General features: G+C 39.3%; 1 protein-coding gene across 4 annotated transcripts in view; it reads left to right on the top strand.

The window, feature by feature from the left end:
• The window catches only part of ARHGAP6 (Rho GTPase activating protein 6), a 463010-nt gene that overhangs the window by 402964 nt on the left and 39024 nt on the right, over nucleotides 1-21022 (top strand). For all 4 annotated transcript variants that reach the window (XM_019746346.2, XM_019746348.2, XM_074323559.1 and 1 more), the window contains exons 3-7: nucleotides 1874-1945; nucleotides 9160-9416; nucleotides 11290-11485; nucleotides 17378-17433; nucleotides 19961-20111. In XM_019746346.2, the coding sequence (XP_019601905.2) occupies nucleotides 1874-1945; nucleotides 9160-9416; nucleotides 11290-11485; nucleotides 17378-17433; nucleotides 19961-20111 (732 nt within the window). The remainder of the gene's footprint in view (nucleotides 1-1873; nucleotides 1946-9159; nucleotides 9417-11289; nucleotides 11486-17377; nucleotides 17434-19960; nucleotides 20112-21022) is intronic.

Here is a 21022-nt window from a genome sequence, read left to right as displayed (position 1 = left end):
CTAATTATTATTTAAACTGTACATGTGTATTTGTACCCCTCTACATATGGTATATGATATATTCCCTAATTAAAAAGAAGTTTTTAAAAAATCACTGTATCTTAAAAGAAAATGTCCCCTATCCTATAAGTATTCTGGTGCTTTGACAACTTAATTTGAATTTTAGGATCTGCCCACTGATTATTAAAAATAAATCTCTTATGCTTTCATACATAGTTCAGTTATTCTTCCGGGCCAACTATTAAAATAAAGGAATGATAGGATTTTTTTAAAGAAATATACTCTTGTTACATATATATTTGATGATATGAGTGAGTGATGAACAAAGTGTTACAAAGTAGAAGACCCGTCAGTCCTGTTTGGAGAACAGATTAGAATCTCGTGCAGTTAGTATGTTTATAGTCTATATGTATATAATAAGTCATGGTAGGCCCTGGAGTTAGATCATTTTTAGACACCAAAGGTAAAAACAGATACATGATAAAAGAGATTGAAGGCTCTTGCTGCAATCCCAACTGATTTACATAATTTTCCCCTATGCCAATCTCACAACTGCAAGAGTGAAGACTTAAAAACTATTCCCATTTTATGGGAGGAGAATCATTTTTTACTTTTTTTTTCTTTCTGAAAAGAAGGAGGGATTGAATGTGCCTGTTGATAATACTGTGTTATCTTTTGCCTCCAAAATTTCAGGAAGGAGGAGTTGAGAACATCTGCAGCCCCATAGGATCCCAGGAATACTCATTTCTGCTTAAGAATGCTTATTCTATCTTTTCTTGATAGCACAGTCTTGCTTTCACATTTTATTGGTCTGAGTCTCTTTCTTTACTACACTTTTTAGTGTATCCCGTAAGAAAACAATTCTTAATCCCCCTCTTTAAACTTCAGTTTCCTTGCTGCAAGGGCTGAGTTTCCCCTGTTTGATCACAGCGTGGGTTCTCGATTTGCACCTCCCACATGTTAAGCTGACAGCTGTATAATCCCGAACTGCATTCTTGCAATGACATAGGCCAGTATTTTATGATAATATCCCAGGAATTCAATCACAGCTGCCTACTGATATGACTGGTATCTTTATTATTTGGTGAGTTAACCAGAAGTATTAAGTATATTTGTTGCAAGTACAAGATGCTAAAAGAATATACGCCATACTTATTATACTGAAAAATTAGAAGCAACCCAATGTCCGTCAGTGGGGGAATGGTTAATTAAATTATGGCATGCATAGCTATGGAATATGATGCAACAACCCCAAAAGAAAATATGTCTGAATTTATGTGTCAGTGTCCCCGTTAAGCACTTTATATGCATCATTTCATTTCATTCTCACAACAACCCTATGAAATTCTCACTTCATAGATGAGGACACTGAGACGTGTCCAGAGTCACACGGTTAGTCATGGTGCAGCAGTAATTAGATCTGCATCTGTGGATCCCCACATTTATTTCCTTCTCCAGTTACACTCTACTGGCTTATGAATGTCAAAGTCGTATGTACTGTTGACTCGCCTCTCATGGAGATTTGGTTCAAGATGGCATTGGTTTGTATAAATGTGAAGAATAGGAAGAGACTCACGTAATAGTAAAAACAAACATATCTACAGTGTCAAAACTAAATTACTCCCAAAGGAGGTAAGTTTCCTGTACTTTCCACGCTTGAAACAAAGTTGAAAGGCATACACCAAGATTCTCGTGATACGTGCAATGCAAATCAGGGATTTTCATGTATTTTCAGAGCCATTACTCTGTGTAAACTGCCACATTATGAGTGAAATAAGTGAAGGCATGCTTTTGCTCAAATATAGTTATTGATAATGTAAAATATCACTGGTAAGCTTGTTTTTACAACTTTTCGCTCTTTTAACATTTGCAGATGGACAAAAGAGAAAGAAATCTTTGAGAAAGAAACTGGATTCACTAGGGAAGGAGAAAAACAGAGACAGAGGTAAGAGACAGAATGAACTAAAGCGAATGCATCTTCCATGGAGCATAATGGTTGAATTTGGTGGGGTTTTTGAACTGCCTGGATTTACGCGGTTCAACTCTATTATGTAAACTGGATTTCTGTTATGGAATGTCATCAAGGACTGTTTTGGTCTACTCTTTTGTGTTTGAGTGGCCCTGTACTAAATTGATGAGTTCAACTGGTTGGAGCAAAATGTGACTTCAGCCAAGTTTATGGTTCCAATTATGATTCTGGCCAATCAGCTATGTATAAAGAAAACCTGGGTTGAGTAGCCATGGATAGCATCTCTAACGCTAACCAGCTGTCTGGCAAATCCAGATATTTAGGCAGGGCTAGTTGAATGAGAAAGAGTTTGGATTAGTTTACCATGACTACTGGAAAGAAACAGTCTCATTCTCATGGGTCACTGAAGATGAGCCATTCTCAGCATTTTTATGTTAGATCACAGCTTGCTTATTCTTTGCCCAGTATGTTTTGGGAGTTGTTGACTCTCTTCATATAGTTTTGAGGCCCCTCCTATGTCGATTTAGGGAATTGACACTTTAGTGACTCTTTCAGAGGTATTTGTGGTCAATTCAAACTAATATTCATTGAGTCCACACAATGGGCACCTGGGCCCCATTAGCACAGTACAACTTTTTGTGCCTTGTTTCTATGGACCCATGTGAAATGACTGCTGAATGGCATGGTCATATGAGTGAATTTACATTTTATGGGACATAGTAAATGAATGTTGAGTAAGGAGAGCTGTGTGCCTCACCTAGAAGTTCTTTTATATAATGATTCAATTTCTGCTTAAAAGTAATGTAAGGCAATGCAACTGACGGTATAAAAAGAAGTGCATTGTGATCAGTATTGGATAAGACCTAGTCCACACCACCGATCCCAGATTCTACACTCATATTTTGAACCATGCCTAAAGGGTCATGACATTTGGTTCTTTGGACTAAAAGGAGATAAATAGTTCTAAAGAATGGAAAACCAATGTTTTCCTTCCCTTAGAGCATGATTTCTCAACCTTGCGACTATTGACATTTTAGATTGGATAATTTTTGGTTGTCAGGGACTGTCCTGTGCATCGTGTGAAGTGTTTAGTAGCATCGCTGGCCTCTACCAACTAGATGCCAGTAGCACCACCACCAATCAAAATATCTCCAGATATTTCAAATGTTTACCTCAAACCATAGAAAAGGAGGGAAAATGTCTGTGATCCTTACCCCTGGCTACACATTAGAATAGTTTGTGGAATAATTGTACGATAATTTCAATGTCCAATTCCCTACCCCAGAAAGTCTCATTCTATTGGTCTGTAGGGGTACTGGGTACAAGTAATTTTATAAACTACTAATGTACAACTTCTAAGATGACAACTCTGGTCCATATTCACCAGTCAACTCACCAAGGCGTGTCCTATTACAGCAGAATCTGCTGCTGGAGTAATGAAGGCAAAGGGTGCTAACTCTTGTCCAGCTACCTGTCGTTGTCTGATAAATTGTATTCTGTTTAATTGGCTCATGTGTTCTTGCCCTTATCTTTAAATGAATATTAGTAGCCAGGTTAGCTTTCTTTTAATTAAAGTTTATTGGGGTGACAATGGTTAGTAAAGTTACATAGATTTCAGGTGTCCAATTCTGTATTACATCATCTATAAATCCCATTGTGTGTTCACCACCCAGAGTCAGTTCTCCTTCCATCACCATATATTTGATCCCCTTTACCCTCATCTACCACCCTCCTCCCTCCTTACCCTTTGGTAACCACTAAACTATTGTCTGTGTCTATGAGTTTTTGTTTCTTCATTTATTTGTCTTGTTCCTTTGTTGCTTTCAGTTTTATATCCCACATATCAGTGAAATCATATGGTTCTCGACTCTTCCTGTCTCACTTATTTCGCTTAGCATAATAATCTCAAGATCCATCCATGTTGTTGCAAATGGCACTATTTCGTCTTTTCTTATAGCCGAGTAGTATTCCATTGTGTATATATACCACAATTTCTTTATCCAATCATCTATCGAAGGACACTTTGGTTGTTTCCATGTCTTGGCCACCGTAAATAAAGCTGCAATGAACATTGGAGCACATTTGTCTTTATGGATAAATGTTTTCAGATTTTTTGGGTAGATACCCAGGAGAGGGATTGCTGGGCCATATGGTAATTCTATTCTTAATTTTTTGAGGAACCTCCACACTGCCTTCCACAACGGCTGCACCAGTCTGCATTCCCACCAACAGTGTATGAGGGTTCCTTTTTCTCCACAGCCTCTCCAACACTTGTTACTATTTGTCTTGTTGATGATAGACATTCTGACTGGGGTGAGGTGATATCTCATTGTGGTTTTGATTTGCACTTCTCTGATGATGAGTGATGTTGAGCATCTTTTCATATGTCTCAGGGTAGCTTTCATAAACTAGAGATTTTACTCATGCTCTTCCTGCCACAGACCACCTTTTCCTTAGGGTAGTTCTCAGTGTTTATGGAGTACGTTAAAGAGGTCATTCAGACTGCTATTAGTAATGTGTTATCTTTAAAGTTGATGTATACTAGGATGATGATATCGGTACTGGGATTTCAATACTCATAATGTAGAATTTGGTGATTCTCAAGAAGTGCCCATCCAGGCTAGACTAAACAGAATGGGCATTTTTGTGGGAAATGTTTGAGTTCCCTCAACAGAGGGAGATGTATGTGTGCTTGCTTATATCACAACACAGTAGGAAGCCAGAATGCAAGCAAGCCAGGAAGGAAGGACCAGGGGAAGTAATTGGCTAGTATGCACTAGACCACTGTACTTTTTTCAGACAAAATCATATTTATATATTATATAAGCTCGGTGAAAACTTGGCAGTGTTTTATAAGGCTGCCCGGGTAGCTGGCTGGGGAAAAAAAGACAGGTCCCGATGGTTCCAAAGAAAAGACACAATGCCCATCCAACTAAGAGGAGAAATATCAGACTTTCATGGCAAAAGAGGTTTTCGCTTCTTTTTTAAAGTAGCTATGATATTTAAAAAGAAGATGCCCTAGGCTTCAGTGAAGCTTAATTCCATGGCAGCTTTTCTGAACATGAAGTCCTATCTATGTCAACACAGCCATTCTATGGATGTCCTGGGAACCGGGGTGTGAGAGGGCAGCACGCAGGTCTAACCCAATTGTAACCGTTCAGGTGATTTTCTGCCATTTGCATATTAGCATTTGAGTTCCTAACAGCTACACATGTGAAAAATGATAATCATTTGAATCCAAGAGTAAAAGAAGGAAAACAGGAAACTCTAAATGACCTCTTAGGTTAAGTCATCTAAAAATAAATACGAGCAGCTTATTAGAATCTAATTGCTTTCCCAATAAAGAATGATTCATTAAATGTTTGATATGCCACTATATTAATTGATTTAATCAGAATGAATCATGTCCCGTATTTTATTTAATTGCCTTGACATAATGTACAGCAGATCGTGTGACACTCCTGTGTCCATCCTGCCACTTAAGCAGTGCCCATATGACTTTTGATTTCCATGTGGAAACTAATTTAAGATTGCTGCTGGTTCAGAAAACATATTTCATGTAGGATAGTTCCAAGCCATTCGCTTCTCTTAATTAAATTTTTGGCAACCAAAGAGTATTTTTTAAAATATTAGAACGTCAGAAAATGTCTTGCTTCTGTCAAGAAGAGATCATTTTGGGGGGAAAGGTTTAAAAATAGCCACTTTGTTTCAGTTAATGTGTTTCCTAATCAGAGAACCAGGGGAGTGGATTTGATTGTGGCATGAGTCTGGAGATAGGTGCCCTCTCCACGGGATGTTTTCAGATTATGCCATATATTTATCGACATAAAATCTGGGGATTGCTCAGGTCTGGCACCTTTCTTTATGCTGAAATCATGTCATGTCATGTTTTCTTGTTGCTGACTGTCTAAGCCAGTTACTCTATGTGAGCTGTGCAGTAGTATTATACAGGAATAGTTGATATGACTTTATTTTGCATCCTATTGTATAGCAGTAGAAAAGTCAAGCATCAGTTTTCACTATGTAGGAATTCTGAACGAAAATGTATTAAATGCTGTCATTGAGTGCTGTTACTGGAGGTTAGCGCACCGGGGAAGTGTGATCGGGGAGGAGCAAAAGGGTCTACCTCCACAGGAAAGTGTGGGCCACACTGCAGTGTAGAACATGAACTTGGGGTGGAGGGAGGTGGAATCACTTCTGGTGAGGACAAGGTCCAGGATGGGACAGAGGGAGTGGGTGAAAAAGATGGCATGCAGGAAAAAGTTAAGAGGGAAAGAGAAGGTCAAGGAAATGTGAGGCCAGAGAATCAGATGGGTCACCTAAGTAGACATGTAAGTCACCCAGGATGATGGCAGATTGTGGGGGGCGGGGTTCTCTCCATGAGTCCAAATCAGTAACAACAGAAGATAGCAAGGAGCTGGAGACGAGGGGAACCTTGCAGTAGCAGGTTTCCCTCACACAGTGGGAGAGTGGGATCTGGGACTTGTAGTGGGGAGCAAAGAGAATCACACGCCACCTCCTGACCCCATAGTTTGTGGAGAGGGAGAGTAGATAGCCATTACGAATGAGGACAGTGGGGAAGCGGTCTCCATACTGAACACATACCGTAGATAAGAACGTAATGCACATCGTTGCTGGCCTCAGAACAGTGAGTCTTGGGTAATGTCCTTATGGTTTTCAAAACCTATTATCAACTTTATTAGCCAATATCGTCCCAGGGTCTCCAGGTTCCTTTATCCCCCTAACAGAAGAGCTTTGAACCCCCAGATAAGCGTGTGTGCCCAACACTTTACTCAGAAAGGAGGTTTTGCTCAATAGACTTGTGATGAATCCTCAGTTCCACAATAGCCGTAATTGTGAGAAGCAATAATATTCAAGGCATTCTGCCTAGAATTTTACAGACTAGACATGGCCACACAAGTTTAAATCATAGAGAGGTCTCCTTTCTGAAGCTTGTAAGCCCTAAGAGAACGCAACAAGAAACGAGAGAGACAACATCGGCACCCTACCTTTGAAAGAATAACAGCCAGGAAAGAAAGTCTACGAGAAATGAAACATCTGGTATAGGTGGCTATGTCTCTTGAATGGGAATAAAAGAGAAATAAAAATTGGGGAAGAATGACTTCATGTATTCCACCTGTTTAATTTGTATTCAATATGCCAATTTACAAGGTAGAGTGACAGACTTTCAGATATTAAAAATGACAGATGCCAAAGGAAACCATTTTTCTTGTTTGTTTCTTCCAGGGATATTAGAAATCTCTCAATGAGTCTTGTTGGTTTTCCTTGTATAGGAAACATGACTAGGAGAGGCATCAATAGCCCCCATCTCATATTCAATCCTGCTAGAAGGATGCCTGTATGGGCAGACACAGGTCACTTGTCTTTTTTGCTGTTATTATCCCCTCAGCGTTTTTGTATATTCTGTGTAGCTGTCAGCCTTGCCATCCACATGTTTCTAGACTTGCCCCAACCTTTCTGAAGTAAGAATATTTGATTATTACCACAGACGAGACAGTACTGGTTTACGTAGTAAATCCTGAGGTGCATAGCAGATGGCCTGGTATGGTCCCCTTTGGTTTCTAATTTTGCTAGTAGTGGAAGTGGCCTTTTGTCAGTAGTGGGTATTGGGTCTTGCTACACTCCACATGGATCACTCAAAACAAATGCTTAAATTATTTTTTTATGATCATATGCCACCTAGTTTGTTGATGGAGAATGGGAAGCACCCTCTAAAAATCTCAAAATGCTGAACCAAAATGCTGAAGTTTTAATTTTCCACTTCAAAACGAATTGCATGTTTTTATAGAACCAGAGGTACAGACTTTTCAAGTGCCATTTCTGCTTTTAATGTAGACTTGGCCATTGGCTCAGTGATGTTGAAAATGTTGCCATGGATCAAAGAAGAAAACCTTTAAGGCCTGTCTCCACCTGATTTAATGTTAGCTTTTTCTTTCAAAGAACAAACAACTTTAGAATTGTTTTCCCTTGATTGTTCTGGTTTTATTCGTACGGGTTATAAAAACAAGGGAGAGGCTAGACTCCAGTTTGCTGCTTCTAGGAGACCTAATTTTGAGTCTAAAGGAAATAATTCATTTAATTTAGTTATTAATGCTTTTCGGCATGAATGTAAAATATTGCCAATAAAATGCCTGACCCTAAGGATCAATATTTACAGTGTATGTGTGTACAAATTACTACAGAGATCCAGAAAGCACGTGGATGTACAGCTCCAAATAAAGCCATAGAGTTCCATATTATGCTCCTTCCCCCAAATTGTCCTAACTAGAGGATTTAACAAATCATATCTGTGCCCTTCACCAGATATTGAATGGGGAACATCCACTTCCGCATGTGGCCAGCAGAATGGTTTGAGTACAGATCATGAGAGTGATAGACCCAACCCAGCTGATGGGTGACAGCATGTAGGGCTAAGGAGCACAATATGAAAGAGCAAGCTGCTTCCCCAGATGCTCCTCTGTCTCTCAGATTATCATTTCGTGTGCTGGCTCTTTTACTAGGAACTTCCAGGTGTAACCACTTAACTGAATTTCAGTCTTCGCTCCATGCATCTCTCTATTCTGGTACATAATAGACACTATTACACTTATTTACATATCCAACTCTGTGCTCCACCACCCCACCCTACCCTCGGAAGCTTTTAAGAGCAAAGGCTGGACCTACCTTTCATAAATCTTGTAATCCCCATTGCGTAATTTGACATGGTACACAGAAGGTGTTTAATAGGTGCCTGTTGAGTGAATGGAGAAGTGCAGAGTCTTTGGGGCCATGCCTTGTTAAGCTTTGGGGGCTCTTGAGACATATAAATTGAACACTAACAGTTTGCAACACTGGGCACTCATGATGATAAAATATTCCATACGTTCCATGAAAAACGTCACATTTCTCTATAAAGTTCTTTCCTTTAAAACGTACTTGAGATACATGGAGAAAAACTAGAGGCCTAGATTTCTAAAGCCTGCATTCTTGATACATATTGGCTTTCTCTGTTGAAACAGAATCTTTGACCACTCTGATAAATGAAAAAGTCATCTTCGCATTTTGACTGATCAGTCAATTCTTCTGCAGACAGTCATTTGAATACGTCTGCCCCGAGGTCTGAAACATGAGTGAGAGTCTTCACTGGTCCAGTCTTTCTCTGAAAGTGAATGTTTGTTCTTTGATTCCAGAATTCATCCCGCAGGCATTTGGAATGCCCTTATCCCAAGTCATCGCAAATGACCGGGCCTATAAACTCAAGCAAGACTTGCAGAGGGACGAGCAGAAGGACACATCTGATTTTGTGGCTTCCCTCCTCCCGTTTGGAAATAAAAGACAAAACAAAGAACTGTCAAGCAGTAACTCATCTCTCAGCTCCACCTCGGAAACACCAAATGAGTCGACCTCCCCGAACACTCCAGAACCGGCTCCACGGGTCAGGAGGAGGGTGAGTTGGCCAATATTTTCTCTGTCGTCAATGCTAGGAAAACGGAAGATGTATAAGGTTATTTTTTGAGTCTTTGCTCATGTGAAAACTGAAAATGTCATTTGTGTCCAAGTATCTGTCAACAACTCCATTCAGGGAGAATTTGCATATGGCACCTGGCACACCCTCAAAGCCTTTCCTGGGTCCCTCTCAAAGCCCCTCCTTGGTTATCCACATGCCCCATGATCTCCTGAACATTCTACAGAATCACCATTGATCCCGGTCTATTGCAATCTTCTGTCGTATTACCAGACTTTCCCACGAGACTGTGAGGCTTGAGGGGAGGGCCAGGATTTTTTGTTAATCTCTTCGTCTCCAGCTTAGAACCATGCCTGGCCCAGTCAATTTGCTGCCGGTCTTCATAACCAATCAGATTTTTCCTTACCAATGGAACTTTCTTTTTCTCAAACATAATATTTCTTTCAAATCAATATTGGAACAATATGGGACCGTTTCTTAAGTGAGTACTGTGTTCTCGGCACTGTGCTATTATTGGTGTTCCCCATTTCATATTTCAAGCCAGGAAAGCTGAGCTTTCAGGCAAACTGGTTAGTGATGGGCTGAGTCCGTCGATAAACATCTCTGCAACTTCCTGGGTCACTGAGAAATCTTCTCCCGTCTTCCTCTCACCTAGAGGCCCTAAATCTTTGTTACCTCCAGCCAATGACTAGGTAAAACCGCAGGCACTTCTCGCTTAGAATCTCCAAGATAAAGGGGCACTTAAGCCAGTGCTAGTTTTCAAGGCTTTGGCTGTGTTTCAAAGTGAAGAAATGACAACATTGTGGACTATTTGAATTTGCATGATGGAATTGTTCTTTCAATCCTGTCATTCTCTCAGACTGTAGAAACCACATATGGCAATAACAGCAAAACTCTACATTAGACCTTTCTGGGAATCTGGGGCCAGGCAATGGGCCTCCCAAATGCCCTCTCCTCTGTCCAGGCCTTGCTAGGACACCAGGAGCCAATAGCTTCCTCTGGCTGTTATAGACATGGTTGGTGCCCTGTTCCCTTGCCCTCAGCCTTTCCCATTCCCAGCACGCCAGCTATCAGCACCTCATCTATTTGCTGAGGGCTTTCTCTGGTGACCAGAAGAGCCCACCCATGCAGAGGACAGGCTGCAAGGACTTAGGCATTAAGGTCACCTCCCAACCCCAGACTTGGGGTATAAGTACCCCAGCTCCCTCACCCCTCAACAGGGATCGCTCTGGGGTGTTTGATCTACACTGTCCCCCAGATACCCCCTTGTAGTTGGACTCCAGCTGCCCACGGCGGTCAGAGGCTTAGTGACGCTGCCTTCATGGCTAGTTTTCCTTTCTTATTTCCCCAATCCCCTGCAGGTGTCTCCTGGGACCGCTCCCCTAATCAAGCACTCTGTGCTGCTTCTGGGGGGAAAGCAAACTCAGACTGTTTTATGGAATCCTGCTATTTAAAAATCTGCTTCCTAGAGTCATGTTTGTGTGTTTTATTCACAGGACTTCTCTGACTTGACCTCATTCCTTGAGTATGTGATTGTTTCAAGGAACAAAGTGGTTGGGTCAAAATATTTTAAACATACGTTTGCCATCTCGTCTTTCATTTGGAAAATGCTGTCTGTTGTTGAAATTGTAACCTCCATTACCTTACCCTATGTCATGGAGGTTTTCTAACTTTTTCAAAAGGTGATTCCCCCCCCCCCTTTTTAAATATATAAAGAGCACAATTAAATCAAGCAGTATTATTTCAAGTGTGATAAATAATCCTCGGCAAAAGTATTTATTGGATGGCATCTGAGGGAAGCTGTTTTGATTTTCTCTGTCTGGACTCTTTGTTCACGTCTATGTGTAATTTGCAGGGTGCAATGTCAGTGGATTCTATCACAGATCTTGATGATAATCAGTCTCGACTGCTTGAAGCTTTACAACTCTCCTTGCCGGCTGAGGCGCAAAATAAAAAAGAAAAAGCCAGAGATAAGAAACTCAGTCTGAATCCTATTTACAGACAGGTCCCCAGGCTGGTGGATAGCTGCTGTCAACATCTAGAAAAACACGGTAAGCAGACTTGTCTGTCAGCGAGCAAGTACTAAAGACTTTCATTGGTTCAAGCATCATTCATTTAAGCACGCATTTTAATTCTGTGTTCATTTGCTCAAACTCTGGGCCAAAGTTTCCTCTGTGAAGATAGTTGAGTGTTTGCTTAAGAGATTACTGGACTAACCAAGATTTGGGGGACAAAGATCTACTCGATGGCATTCAGACTGCCCAGACCCCAAGAGTCCTCAGAAGTGACCCTGGAGGTCAAGCAGTTTAGGGGAGAGGCAGATCTGTTGGACTGAGTCTGTCCCCAGAGCCCCCTTCAAACAGAGCAGAGCCACTTTTATCTTTTTTGTACATTGAAGTTACTCATAAGGCTTCCTTTAAAAAATAAGAGTCCAGCTTCTTGAAAAAGAAGATTTGAAAACCATTCCTTAAGTGAAATGAAAATACATAGGTTTTGACAACAGGTTTCTGTATTGCTATTTGCATTTTTGTGGAAGGTTGTCCACTTAAAATTTCTTCAGATAACCCTTTTGGCGACTCCGTTCCAGTCAACATGTTGACTTCAAAATATTGTACATTTCTTTAAAAATGTAACTCAGATTTAGACTTGGCTCATCAAACTGCCATTTCCATAATGTAAATTTGTTTGCTATAATGTTAGCATGCAATTTGTGGACATAAGAAAAGTTTCTTAATTGCTTCCTTACCATAAAAATAGTATGCTGATTGTAATAAAGAAAAAAAGAAATAAAACAGCAAAGAAAATTCTGAGGCTATTATGTAGACAAAACATAACTACCGTTAACATTCTCATTTACTTCTTTCTAATAAAAATGGGACTTTATTAAAAATTAGTAAGGATATATCTAAATCTCTTCATCAACTCATTATATATGGAAATCACTTGATACAATATGGGTGAATTAATTAATGTGTATTGACATTTTACTGGTTTATACAAAATTTTAATATATGTATGTGTGTATGTGTATGTGTGTGTATGTATTTATCTATCTGTCTCTTCTCCTTGGAAGGTAAACTGGAGGTCAAGGAAAAGGTCTTAGTCATTTTGATTTCTCATGATTAACACAGTGTAGATGTTCAATAAATATTGTTTGAACAGATTGTTTTTAAAGATAGCTTAGCAACTGAAGAGTTCAGTACTGTGAATATATAAATTCAGCCTCAATTTCACTATGAGGTAGAAAAAGAAGACACATACTTTTACAGTTATATTTTTCCCTATAAAGTATGTAGAGAGTGAACTGTGAGCATTTTAAAGAATTCTAAACAAGAAAATCCTACTCCAGTCATGCAAAAATCTAGTGCCAGTTTGAGTAATTGCTTTTGTGAAAGAAAACTCGGTATGCCTTCTGATTTTCTTTTTGAAAATAATGTATAATTTGTAAAATAGCATTGCCTTTAAGCTTACTGTTATTCAACATAGTGTTGGAAGTCCTGGCCAGAGCAATCAGACAAGAGAGAGATAAAAGGTATCTGAGTTGGGAATAAAGAAGTTAAATTGTCACTTTTTTGCAGATGACATGATTCTTTACATAGAAAACCCTAAAGACTCCACCAAAAAGCTATTAGAAACAATAAATGAATACAGTAAAGTTGCCGGCTACAAAATCAATGTACAAAAATCCATTGCATTCCTATATACTAACAATGAAATTTCAGAAAAAAGAAATGAAGGAAGAAAACACAAAACAGGGCAGTTGGCTTTCTTGTTTTGGAATAATTAAAATGCGGTTTAGGGCCTAAAGGAAACAAGGTGATGTGGGTGATCTTTCAAGGCCCCGAATCTGTTCCAGGTTTTTATGGTGTTTAGACCAAATGGCTCCAGAAAACTAAGAGACATGTTAAAAATCAAACAGATATAATCTTGGTCACTTTAAACCAATGAATAAAGAGCAAACAGCAAAAAACAATTCTTTCATAAGACTTTATTTGCCAGTTTTTGAGATGGGTAGCAAACAGTTTCATTCATGTTAGCCTTATAAGCATTTATCAAATATCTCTTCATTCTCTCCAAGATTGGTGTCAGACAATTATCTACACTCCATCTATATTTGTGTACATTCCCCTTCCCCGCTTAGATTACACCCCAATGCTGTCTATACTATTAAGTCAAAATTCCTTAACATCCTCAATTTCCCACTGTGGGGACAGAGCCCCAGAGAGCAGTTTCCAGGCTCTTGGTCTCACATAGAAAGGTGCTGGCTCAGGTAGTAAATGGCCATCAACTGTGACTGGATGGCCATCAGCTGTGGCTAGTTGGCCGTCAGCTATAACCAGTGAGCCACTGGCCACTAATATAACTGCTGTGGCTACGCTAGAAAAATGGGGGCCAGCAAGAAGATGGTGGCTGGCAAGCGCGCATTGCAGTTAGCACAGCGGACTACAGCTAGCGAGGGGAGTTGGTCAGTTGGCAGAAAAGCAGACAGCAGGTCGCACGTCGTGTGAACCCAGCCTCCAGTGAGACTATAGTGGTATGACTCCCCTACCTATGGCTCCGTGGGTGTTCCTTTTTGGCCTCACCATGTCCTGCGTTCTTATGTGGGGAGCGGGAGAAGAGACCCCGCAGGCCGCCCGGCACGACATCCACACATTTCAAACAAAAACCAAAAAAGCCCAGACAATGTAATGGAGAGTCGAATTCTGTTATAATTCTGAGATTTAGGCTGATTTTAGGGTGGAGCCTCCTGCTTATTATGCTGCCCTCATTACTTGAATTCCCTAAGCCTGAGATTCAGGCTCTCTAGGTCTAGTTTTCATTTCAGTTTCTGATGAAAAGGAGAGAAAGGTGATCACGTCAATTTCTGGGACAGGACACAGAAAGGTCACGTTTCTTTGCCAGATCTATGCCTTTTTTTTATGTACACCTGTTTTTATCAGTGACTGTCTTAAGTCCAAGTTACTGAATGCCTAGACTGTATCTTCTCTTTGAGGAAAATCACTGTGAGGATTATGTCAGAGAACAGCATTGCTGTCTGAAGAATGCCATTTGCTCTACCTAAAAAAATGCAAATCAATAAAAAATAGTTTTTCAAATTTAAAATAGATTATAATCAGTGGAGATACATACAAATTATAGCAATCGATCACTAACTAGTTTTTTTTTTAAATCACTGTCATTTTTCCTGAGTGGAAAAGTACTATAATTGAGGAAATAATGTCTTAGAAATGGGCATTTCGGAACATCCTGGAGGAATTCAGCCAAATGAAGAGTTCCACCTGTGTCAAAACTGCCCTTAAGTGATGTCTCATGTAAAAACATCAACTATTGGGAAACCATCAGAAAATAAGAAAATAAATGTGGCTCAAATTAAAATTGCTGAGACCTACTATTATATGAAAATGTTCTGTTTTGCACAAAGAAGGCTCGCTCAGTTCATTGAGGGCCTATTTCTCCTTTTATATAATAGTCGATGCCAGATATGATTCTGAGTATTTTATCGTCTGAAGTAATTTGAGTCATTGTATAACTTTTGAGGTAGATTCTTATTATGCTCATTTTGCAGATGATGAAATCGAATTCTGGATTTGATTATAATGGCTTGATTATCTTGTTTTCAAGCTCCCAGAGAAGTAGAAGCGATATATTAGTCTGGGAGTTGGACTCAGTTATGAGGCAGACACATTGATAGCAGCACCAAGGAGGGAACAAAAGTCATTTGAACACAGATACAGATACACAGCAAAATCCCACTCAAGAGCCGAGCACCAAGATAAGTAGCCTCTCATCATAACGGTCTCAAATTACTCTGGAAATTCGGAACACCACTTATAAGATACAGAAATGATCATTGGGGTTCTTATAGATGTTATCTTTTCTAACTGAAAAACCCTGGAAAAACAACTAAAAAAGTCTTAACACATAATGTGGCAAGACCCTAAAGTAAATATGCAAAAAGATATCCATTTCCTATATAAGAGCAATAACCAGTTATGTACTATAACAATAAAATAATTCATTCATATTAATATCAAAAATATAATATACCTGTAATAATATCTGTAATAAGAAGAAACTTCTTTGAAGAAAACTGCAAAGCTCTCCCGAGAGATATAAAACACGACTTAAGCAAATGAAGATGTTTACTTTGTTTCTGGATGGAAAGAAATAATGTTATAAAGATTTAAATTTTTTCCAATTTAATTATATACTGTACCAGTCAGAACTTTTTCAGTGGCAAGAGAGAGGAACGCAGATAAAACTAGATTAAGTAAAGCACCCTCCCCCAATCCTATTTATGTGCGGCAAGGCTGAGTACTATATCCAGACTCAGTCACAGCTGGATCCAGGGTTCAAATGACGCCATGCATGCATAAACCTGCTGGCTTTACTCTCAGACCAGCTCTCTTCATGTGGGACAGAAAGGACACTGGCTGCTCCAATCCAGCTTCACCCTCCTAAGTGATTATCCCCAATGAAGAGGAAACGAGCCACCAATGAAAGAAGCAATGTAGCTAATGAGCATGAGTGGCCACGATTAATGGCTTGCATAGGAAAAGAAGAGCCACTCCGTCGTTCTGTGCCCCCGAAGGAAATACCTCATATCTCTTGGGAAGTGCTCCAATAAACCAAACATGAACCTGAGAAAACTCTGGCTGTAACTCTCCCTTTAGTGGAAATAATGGGGAGAAAGGAACATAAAATGACACCACGGAGTGTCCAAATCCAGCCGGTGGGGAAGTCTACTGCGGAACACCAATGCCCTTTCTTCATCAAACCAATTCTGAGGGGATGTATCCGTTCAGAGACTAAAAGGCACATGGACCACTCCCAGTTTCTGAACTTCTGTGAATGTTGTCTGGAAATCTAATGATATTAAGGAGCTAATTGGAATTTCTAATGTGGGATTTTGATGACATTTGTTTATTTTAAGAGACCTAATTTTTTAGAGCAGGGTCGCTCAGCCTCGGTGCTACTGACATTTGGGGCTGGATAATTCTTTTTTATGCATTGACCCTATAATCCCACTTCTAGGACATGATCCTAAGAAAATCAGAAATGTGAACTAAGACCTATGTACAGAGTTGTTCATAATAGGGTCATTTATAATACAAAACAAGTGTGTGTGTGTTGGGGAGACCTATATGCCATGCACAGGGGAATATGAAGTGACTTGTGACACATTCATACAATAGAGTATTTTGCATTCATTTTAAATGACATTTCCAAGGAATTTTTACTGGCATAAAAATCCTTGTGGCATAATATTGAGTCAGAACAGTAGTATTCTCTATCTATCTATAGATAGATAGAGAGAGAGAGAGAGAGAGAGAGAGAGATACAGATGGATCTATAGGTAGATAGTTGATTGACAGATAGATAATAGATGAGATAAATGATAGATAGATGATAGATAGATAGATAGATATAATGGATATGGATAAAAATAAACCAAGCTATTAAGAGTGATTATTTCTGTATAATGTATTTTTCAAAGTATATTATTTTTTATGTTTTTCTGCATTTTATGGATTTTCTTTAATAAGTACCCATTTTAATTATTATCAGGAAAACCAGAAATGTCTATTTTAAAAATTGATAAAGAGCTAAAAATCCATATGAAATTCATGTTTAAGTAATTATCCTGAATAATGAGAGAAATTGGTACATTATTTTTCTCACATGGAGGTGTGGAAATACATGTCACGCGAAAACATTTTCATCAGGAATGTCCACCACCAAATGCTACTGCTGCTATAGCGTGACCTGTAGGTTCCCAGAGAAGAGAGCGGGGTATAAATAAGCTTTTGTGCATGCAGTCAAGTTACGATTGCCCTGTGTATTGTAACCCAGTGATGGCCTTCTGTTCTACTTCTATTTTCATTTCCTGCAGAGTTTCAAGCCATCAAACAGGACTGTTGATTTTGTTTGCTTATTTGCAGGTCTCCAGACAGTGGGGATATTCCGAGTTGGAAGCTCAAAAAAGAGAGTGAGACAAGTAAGTGAAAAGTGAAGATTATATTGTCCGTTTCACTGACTTTTAATTGAATGACCTCATGCCAAGTTCAAGCTTATGCAAATTCATTTCTAAATAGCTTTTCTGTACCCTCCCACCAATTATAGTATAATTGAGTCCCAAGAGGTAAAAGGCAACAACTCAGAAGCTCAAAAATGTTTCAATCGAGTTAGGATCAAACATTTAAAAGCAAAACATCCAGACGTGTCCATGGCATGTGCAGGCAAACAAAATTTATAAATATCTATTTATAAATATTTTATTGAAATCTTAAAAGCAGGAGATTCAGAGAGTACCTAATAAGTAAGTGATAAGAAATAGAAAACAATTGTATAGCACCCATTTTTACTAAAATGCAGTGTGAACAATGCCATTAATATTCTCTTCATAGAAGATGCTATGTATATAGCTTTACTTTCTCGAAAATAAATAACTCTTATGAAGTTTCCATAGAATCATTGATCCCCAATTCATTTTTTTTATATAGGGACTGTACCCTTGGTTTCCTTCAGCACTGTGCTAACATTCTCACAACAGAAGTTTGATATTAGAGCTACAACAATAGGTCCCTGTGATCAGGCATGTATCTGTGTTCATGATGGCTTCACAAAAGCAAACCGTCCTTTGAGAAAAGAATTCATTTGTTGGCATAAAGAAAATGAAAATGTTCAAAAAAAAAAAAGAAAATGAAAATGTTATTTTCCCTTTGTTGGTTCCAGGAGAAAGAAACAAGGAACTCAAAAATGAAGCCAAATCAAAATAGTTTTTAGTTAGAGGAAGGTGAACAAATGACATTTTTTTCATATTATTGAAACTAACTGAAATAAATGCCTCCTCATTTATCTTTTTTGTCAAGATAAGAGGAGCTTTCAAAAGAAGTATGTTTTCTGTTTGGTTTATTGGCTGGTTTTTATTTTTAATAGTCACGCAAGAGACTATTGAACTCCATTCACAACAGGACTCTCAGAAAAAAAGATCTCATAGTGACATTTCTTAAGCTTCTCACCTGTGCGGAATTGGAGAATATTTTCACAAACATTATCTCATTGAACTCACCCACCAGCTGTAAAAGTAACCTCTTTCAACCACTTCTTTTGAGGATTAGAGAGATTAAGAAACTGAAGTCAAGATCACACAAATTAGCCAGTGTTAAGTTCAAGACCAGTGTTAAATTCAAGATCACGCAGTTTAGACCAAGCTCTTTCCCCAGTCCATTCTTTCTGCATGTGTGTGTGCTCAGAAAAGAAACATGGTGTGTTTGAATGATCACAAATAGGAGTGGCACCAGTGGAAGTCTTCCTTCTGGCTGCCTGATGCCCACTAATGAGAAATTGCCTGGAATCGATGGGCCATTCAGGACAGTAAGGGGCATTCTCATCAGATGGAGAGGTGGTGAGTGTTAGAAATGACTTGCTAATTATATCTGGATCCAGCAAAGGAAAACCTTTGCGTGGAGATCATCTAATAAAAATGTACTTAGTGCTTATTTAGACTTAGATTTCAGGTATGAGATATGCTGCAACTTACCATGTTGTCTTGTTGTGTCCCTTCTTAGTGCCAACACTTTTCCTTCAAAATAATTGCCACAGTATTAAGAGTTAATTAATCATTTGTGGGATTACCAATTTGTTACCTGTGTCTCTATCAGCCTGAGAGCTGGAGGAGGGGAAGGATTTTGCCTCTTTATTTGTCACCATGGGCCTAGTACACAGGAAGTGTGCAGCACATCTTTGTTGAATGAATGGGTGATGAATGATTGAACACGTGAATGCTTACAGAAGTTTACTGCGTAGAGTAGATTCATGAACTCATGTAATTATTTCTGCAGCACAGAACAATACATAAGGGAAGCTGAGCTGTCAGCGATGAAAGTAGGGTGGCAGAATTGACTCCCCTCTTCTTGCTGTTGTGTTTTCCTGCTGCTATAAATGCTAATAAACCTAATATAATGATTTGAGGCAGGGAATCCTTGAGGGAATTGTTAATAAGGGTACTTTGACAAGTCTAAGCCAGCTCTTATTTAGTTATTGTCGTCTTTCAAGCCTTAGTCACGAATGGCTCATCAGGGTTTTTAATTTCATTGTTTGCAGAAAAATCTCTTTGCCTTCTTGTTGAGTATTTCTCTAGGATGTCAACATTACAACATGGTAGGATTGCTGACATGCAAAACTGCTATATGATAGATTAATTCTTCCCTCCCACATTTATAGTTGACCTAACCCCTTAGCTCTTCCTCCCAACCTTCCAGGTGTTGTTAATGAGCCCTTCTGCTTGCATCATTAAAAGTAAACCCACAGATACTTTAATTTAATAATGCATTGAAAATATGTCTATAGTCATGGCTGGGTGGCATAGACTCTGTAGACCAAGGTGACATGTTGCGAGCTTCTCCTCTTTGGGTCTGTGTCAACTTAATACCAGATGCTGCAAGTCACAGCACTTCTTTTGCTGGGCACTGAACGTAGAGGTATGGTGTATGAGATTGCCACTTGAACTGTTATTTTTCCAGTTACGCGAGGAATTTGACCGTGGCGTTGATGTCTCTCTGGAGGAAGAGCACAGCGTTCATGATGTGGCTGCCTTGTTGAAGGAGTTCCTGAGGGACATGCCGGACCCGCTTCTCACCAGGGAGCTGTACACAGCTTTCATCAATACTCTCTGTGCGTAATACAGCCATTAGCAGGAATATGTCCTTGAATTACCGGATGTCCAGCTCACTCATCAAAACCTTGTACATGTGTTTCCAGATAACGTTTTTGGTCCTTATTTATTAGTCTCTAATGAGTGGGCTATTTGGGGAATTTTCTGAAATTTACCCTGGGGAGAATTAGCAAGAAGAAAGTTGCAAGAGAACAAAGGGAAGTAGCCAAGAAGAATTTGGTATGCTTTCAGATGACCCTAGGACAGTAGAAAGTGCTCTGAAGTAACAGCAAGAGTTCACATTGAGTCTGTGCCGAAAAATGAGCTTTTGCATTTCTGGTATAAGGAAGGGGGAGCCGTAGGAATCCAGAGTAAGAAAAGGGGGCTAGGCAACATTTCAGGAAAGCAGGATGGCATAGCCCAGTACCAGGACTGTCACTGTGGCTGCTTCAGAGCCATGGAGGAGAACAGGAGGAGGACTAGGCCAGAGCTGTGTCAGCCTCCATGTCTTTCTTCCTCCAACGCTACAATTCCAATAGGATTGAAAACGAGAGAGAAGACACCGCGCACGTGCTGTGTCTGGGTTATGGCCAACAAAAATCCCTTGTATATTGCTCAACAGAAAGGGCCTCAAATCTGTTTTAAAAAACACAAATTTTAAAATGTTCACCAATTCTCAGTCATTGTTAGTCAATATTTACTAAAAATTAAAAACTGCAATCCGTAAAGTAAATGATGTGTAATCCAGGGAACGGAGGGAGGAGAAAGTAAGGGAAATTAAATGACCTTTCTAACCTGGATTCTAGTACTTTTTCTAGATGTAACATTTGCCCAGGTCTACTCTTGATATCCTTCTTAGAAACTTGCTGCCATGTTGCTAAAGCAATGGCAGAGTAGATGGAGGAATAAAATGTGACTCGCCTTGATAATC

The sequence above is a fragment of the Rhinolophus sinicus genome, chromosome X, assembly GCF_036562045.2.
Source record: "Rhinolophus sinicus isolate RSC01 chromosome X, ASM3656204v1, whole genome shotgun sequence".
In the NCBI taxonomy this organism is placed as follows: domain Eukaryota; kingdom Metazoa; phylum Chordata; class Mammalia; order Chiroptera; family Rhinolophidae; genus Rhinolophus; species Rhinolophus sinicus.
This window is presented reverse-complemented; position numbering and strand designations above follow the sequence as displayed.